Raw genomic sequence first — 6,239 nt, 5'->3', positions numbered from 1 at the left:
ACCAAAAAAGGGAACTTAGTTACAGTAACGAGTTACCTCGAACTCTGCTATTTAGTGACTCTAGCTGTTGGGGCCGTGGGGCTCACCTGGGTCAGAACACTGGAACTCTCAGGCTTAGACAAGATATTGCGAACTTTCACCAAGTGTGGTGACTTGTTACAAGTTACACGATTTGAAGGCCACGTACGTAATAGACCAGTGCCATTTTCGGATGTCTTAGAATGGTAGAAATGAGGTGGTCTTGAATGGTGTGTAAGTTGCATTGCTGGTTTTGAGTTATACAGAAATTGAAGTTGTCTCATTTTTGAGGAGCTCGCACCTAGGTTTGAGCCCATGTGAGCGGACCTCAAGCTAGTGATTGAGTCTCTGGTGTCAGACAACAGGTGCATTCTTTTCGGTTGCACCTCCTGCACCAGATCTGAACTGGGTTATTTGCGTGCTGCACTTTCCTGTTGAAAAGAAAGGCATTACTAATAAACTTGCTTTGAGCTGGAAAGTGCATTTCCCGAAAACCCGTCTTGCGTGGAGTTCAAGATAGTGCAGTCCAGTGCAAGTGAAAAGAATGCGCTTAACGTTTCGGGACACATCATCAGGAATGAAAAAGCCTGACAATCAGACGTTTGTTGTTTATAGTACTACGGACACACGGAACTACGGAGAGCGTAACGGTCCGAAGCATAACAACGTTTTAGCCATTTTCAACTGCAATAATCTTGAAACAGCCAATAAAGGTAGCTGTGTGTGCTTGGGTGGTGTCTTCATGGTGTCATTTTTTTGGCAGCTCCTAGGGGGCCGTGGGTGGGCCTTTCTTTTAAGTACTGTGACCTGTCTGATCCTCATATCAAAATGTCTGGGTTTTACCGGGCTGAAAAATAGTGTTGCGTGTCAATCTACCTCAAGTACCTCTATTACCCCCTGACCATAAACATTGCTATCATAAAATAGATAGCATATAGCAGTAGGTATGGGTAGATGAAGTAAAATATGACATAAGAACGCCCAAAACCTGTAAGTGAAGCGTCATCGACACCTCCTTACAGTGGAGAATGCAAGCGCAATACCAGACCGAAGAGGGACTTGCTCTGTACCAAATGACACAATTATCACTTCTGATTTGAGGAAGGAGTGCAGTATCGAAAAATAACCATGGGCTACTGAAAAAAAGGGGGGGAAGAAAGCTTCGAGGTTACTTGCAAAAATTTTGCACCTTTTATTCACAGGTCGTAATGATTTTTCTCACGTGGCAGAATAACATGCACTTCTAAACACCTGCACAGTCCGCAACGCGCGTCTCCAGGAAAACAGTTGTACACCTTGCCCCACCCCACCCTCCTCGAAAAAAATCGCCGGGAAAATCCATCGAAGTAACCACTTGTGACAAGCCTTCGAGTTATGTTGAGGGAGATGTCTGTTCGGACCTCCTGCAGAGGCTCCGGAAGTTTGCAATATTTTGCTCCTCCTGCACTTGCAGTCCACCTTTGGCCTGCAGTTAGTGAAGGCACACGCTGGTTCGACTACCCGGTATCTGTGAGAAGGTACTATTCTTCGTGTGTGCACTTGTCGTAGAAGTTATACCAACCCCTTTCCCCCCTTCTTCCTCTCGTTTTCTCCCTTGTTTTCGAGTGCGGCACCACACGCACTCGTGCCGTTACCTCACGATACCCGTAAAAAGCCCTGCATAGAGCTCACCGAGTGAGGAAAAAATTCCCGGATTTTTTCGAGAAAGTCCTCGGACCACATCCATGTTTGTCTATGTGTACAGATTTTAGAGTAAGTGAAGCAGTTCGTGTCAGTGGTGCTATTTTGAACTGCCGAATACCCAAGGAGTAGCACGTGGCATGCAGCAGTGCAGCTAACATGGATCAGTTTGAATGGTTTATACAGTTAGATAATGCTCATTACCACCAAGGTTCTTTTAGGCTGAAGAACTTCAAACGTTAGCAAAGAAAGTGCACATGGCATACGATGAGCAGAACACTGCGAGGTGACTTTGTACAAATATCTATGCTGTGTGAAACACCAATCCTTGATGACGAAACACTGGAATGTAATTAAGAGTAGATTTAGCATAAGGCAGAAATATTATTAATTTATATAATTCATCTTCAATTATTTCATTTTGCATATTGAAACACAGCACAACCTCCCAAGCCAGACACCTTCCTATCTCGGATGTGTTGAGACCCCCCCCCCCCCCAATGTCAGAAGTAGGATGGTGCTTCCCAGGCTAAGTTAGCCAAAATGTGGTCTTTATTTTCAACCTCAACTTTTCTTGGTGTTGCAAAGGCCCAAGATGGACTTTTCCCTCCCTCAGTTAATCACCATGGCCGTTTCTAAAAGAGGTTACCGGTTAGTAAATCTAGGTAGTCACCATGTTTTCCTATTACCCCAAGTGTTACCACCCCAGCAGTCCATTGAAGCCTTAAAGTGTGTGTCCTATGACCTGTACTACAACACTGAAGAGAAAGCATATGGAATTGACACTCTCGAAAAAGAGGCAGGTGCTGGACAGGAAGTAGGTGTTATAGTGAATCCTTTCACAAGGTAAGGGAGATATGCGGTACCCTTCAGGAATACACGTATCAGCCAAGTGCTTATTAAATGCGACTTTCTAACTTTCCTTCTAACCTTCCCAGATGAAAGAAAAAAAAAGTGTCATCATGTAGGGTACTATCATATCATATCATTCATATTGATCAAGATTGTGATAATGCAATCAACAAGTCTGTTTTTATACAAGATTACAAGATGTATAAACGATGCACATCACAGACGCACCCAAATGATGCACCCTTGGAAGTCGTTGGAGAGCAGAGGATGTGGGTTCGAGTCCTACAGCTCGTTAACCTTTTCAGTGGCTTCATTCTTACATCACAGTACATGAAAGAATTGTTCACAAAATACATCTGTACTGAAGTACAGGTCAAGATGCAGTCAGCCACATCAGCTACTTAACATCATCGGTGGATGTGGCTTTCGTGTCAGATCAAATGTGTAAAACATCATAAAACATATCTGAATGTATATCAACATTTATTTTAGGCAAAATGCAACTTATAACATGCTTTTTTTCATTTCTGTGAGGATGTCTTCTGCCTTTTTTAGAGTAGAGTCCTCCTAGTAAAAGTAAAAAATGCACTATGTAGAGTCGACCGTGGGACTACACCTAAAGCTCGACAAAAGCAGCTCCGTCATATCAAAAATGGCGAACACGCTTTCTCTCGCTGTTTTGTTCCAACGATACTTGATTTCTCTGGCTGTGGATATTCCTCAATACCATATTTGGTATCACTTCACTCAGCTTTTAATGCACTTTCATCTGATGTATATATCATGCATGTACCCCCTACAGGTATCTGCTGAAACAGGCAAATGTTAAGGTATGTGTAGAAAAAACGAGGATTTCAAGCATCCGTTTCTCGAAAAGGCCCCTTTTCATTTAATTTACCGTAATTTCACGCGTATTAGCCGTGGCTCATGCGCGATTTTTTTTTTTCATGGGCGCTCTGCGGCTTATCCACCGGTGCGGCTTATCTGATGACTTTTTTTTTTCAGGTATTTTCCCCATACACTTACGAACGATACTTTAACGAAAGGGTCGACAGTGTCTCTGGAATAGCACTGCCCTGCTGATGCACGAACAGTGCCTAACAAGGATGCGTCCACATTAGAGTAGATTGCCCCCATGCAGCTTTAACGAAAGTGGTGACAGTCATTCATGCCTTCTGGAAGACCACTGACCCATCAATACATGAAAAGCGCCCAACAAGGGCACAATCCGATCTTGGTAGAACTCTAGAATTGACCTCCTTTGTTGTGCACTATGCCGATCCCGGAGTATGGACCACAGGGTTTATAGCATTACTCTATGGTCTCCTTTGTCGCACATAAAAGTCGTCTCGTATTGCCCGCGGCTTATCTGCGAGTGCGGCTTATCTGCCGGAAAATTTTCAAAATGTTCCTAAAAACGCGTCCTGCGGCTTATCTGCGGTGCGGCTTATACGCGTGAAAATACGGTATATTTTGCCAGGTCATGGCCCGATGTTAAAGAAAAAAATCTACTTCAAAAGGCGTACTCTGGCAATTTGCTCATGAAAGCGCGGCCTAGTCTGCGTGCGTACGTGTCGGAGCCCGGCTGCCGGTACTGCCTGATGGGGCCCTCGTATTGATGCTCCCTTTTGTTTGGGCAAGGTTGTCTGGCCTTATGAGCTATTCGTAGTTTTTTTTATAATATAATTAGATAAAGCCTGCTGAAGAATATTATTGAGTAAAGATGTAAAATCAAATTCAACTTGTATGTATTATGAGCATTTTCGTGGTGCTCTAAAATATTATCCCTATATACACCTTGGGTTCTTCGTAGCCAGGTTTTATGAATTTTCAAAATCGGTGGCCGGAAAATCGGGTGCTATTTACGCTCGAGAACTTGGGAAATCAGGAGCTGCAATCTCTGTTTGATATGCCACAGGGGAATTTTAAGGTGAAAGGAAAGGCAGATGAAATAAACCACTGCTGTGATACTGGGACAAGAAACAAGAATCTTAATATTTCCGTTCAGAACTGGGGCAGTGAGATCGTGGTATTCAAACACTTGTCCAAGCTCCACGAAAGCTCGTCTTTTTTCTCCTGGAGGAGGGGATGTGACAAATAGCTTGCCACAAATAGCACTCTTTGCTGATATTTTAACTTTTCAGACGGTTTACCTAGTACGACAAGCTGAAGGACCGCAAGGTTATTGGGTTTTACCCAAATTCTTGAAAACCTGCTCGGGGGCAACTATCGTGAAAAATCAGGTTTAGCCCCCAAAAAAGAAGAACCCTATGTATACACCTCTTTGGCACACGTTTTCACCCGTGCTTTGCTCTGTAAGCAGTAAATTGGTTTCACTAGCTCTATGCTCCTTTTGTATCTCAGTCTCTCCTTGAACAGATTACCACCGCCATGATTTCAATCTTTGTATATTTTTATGCTCTTCATATTTAAAGCCTAAAATGTGCCCACCTGACAGCAATTCTAATAGCTTCAGATGTGAGCTGATATTGACAATTATGTGCATGACTGAGCACAAAACAAAAGCTAAACATGCTATACTACAACACAACACTCCTACTATGTTACCTTGAAGAAACAGAATCTTATCAAGTTCTGAGCCAGTGGTTTGTCTGCGGGTCCGTAAAATGCGCTGGGTGGGATTCCCTGAAGCTTCTGCAAGTTTGAAAGAAAAAAAAGAATGCTAACATTGGCACTAGGCACTGCACAATGGAGTCCTCCCGAGAGGAGTTCTGTCGCGGTTTCAAATTTCATAAAAACTTTACGCTCGTTTTTCAGGTGCAAGAACATGTCATGAATAGAGCCTGAAGTTTTAGGGTTTTATCCGATTCTTCCCCGAATTTAGGGTTGCCTCTTTAGGGTGAAAGCAGATTTTTAACAGGCAAATTGCCCTCTCTGGTATGTCTGTAGGAATGCACCAACTTACTTGGTTGGCAGAAAAATGCAGTTACATCTCCGTTTGTACCAAACCGCTACAGTTAGTTTGAATAACTGAGCCCGATTTCTCCCAGATTTTAGCGTAATGGAAGTTTTTCCACCCGAATTCGCATGAATTTAGTGCACGTGTTTATTTACCCGATTTTTACGTCCCAAATTTAGAAAAAAATATTTCCCGGAAGCTTCAGGCTCTGAATGACCCAGGTTTGAAAGATTATTCTCTGTCTAACATACTTTGTTTCGCGACAGCCACCGTGCAAATTGGTAGTCCCTCGGTCCATCACCACTCAAGTCTAACTTGCCAGCTGCAATAAAAATTGGTAAATTGGAACAGTAAATTGGAAAGGCATGACTTAAGGGAGTAACCAGGCATTCCCACATGCAACATAACATGTAATTCCCCCTCATGTAATGCCCCAATGGAGCGCCTTGAGGTACTACCGTAAACAAATAAAAAACATTCCCCACAAAACTGCACGATATGCATTCAAATGATATTCATGCTGACAGCGATAGTCATTGACTTGTTGGCTCCTGTCACCCATGAATTTTATGTATATGTCATTTTCAACAGCACAGGATCACGGTGTAGCTCAGGTTACTGTGCTAATGAAATTGCCTGCAAGATTTTGAATTGCAGTATAGCAGTATATTCTTTCAGCTGTCTATTTCATTTTATTTGTTATCATTGTTTTTATGAGTACTGACGAGGGTGAAGCCCACTTTCAAGAGGTGGGTGTCATTCATATTCT

The 6,239-nt window shown here is 42.9% G+C and overlaps 1 protein-coding gene across 3 annotated transcripts in view; it reads right to left on the bottom strand.

Annotated features, from left to right (window-relative positions):
- Window positions 1-3,016: 3,016 nt before the first annotated feature.
- LOC135368093 (kynurenine aminotransferase-like) overlaps window positions 3,017-6,239 on the bottom strand; it is a 30,447-nt gene continuing 27,224 nt past the window's right edge. For all 3 annotated transcript variants that reach the window (XM_064601167.1, XM_064601168.1, XM_064601166.1), the window contains 3 exons: window positions 5,722-5,792; window positions 5,119-5,205; window positions 3,017-3,117 (listed from right to left, as the gene is read on the bottom strand). In XM_064601167.1, the coding sequence (XP_064457237.1) occupies window positions 3,055-3,117; window positions 5,119-5,205; window positions 5,722-5,792 (221 nt within the window). In that variant the 3' untranslated portion in view covers window positions 3,017-3,054. The remainder of the gene's footprint in view (window positions 3,118-5,118; window positions 5,206-5,721; window positions 5,793-6,239) is intronic.

This window comes from Ornithodoros turicata, chromosome 9, assembly GCF_037126465.1.
Source record: "Ornithodoros turicata isolate Travis chromosome 9, ASM3712646v1, whole genome shotgun sequence".
Taxonomy (NCBI): Eukaryota; Metazoa; Arthropoda; class Arachnida; order Ixodida; family Argasidae; genus Ornithodoros; species Ornithodoros turicata.
This window is presented reverse-complemented; position numbering and strand designations above follow the sequence as displayed.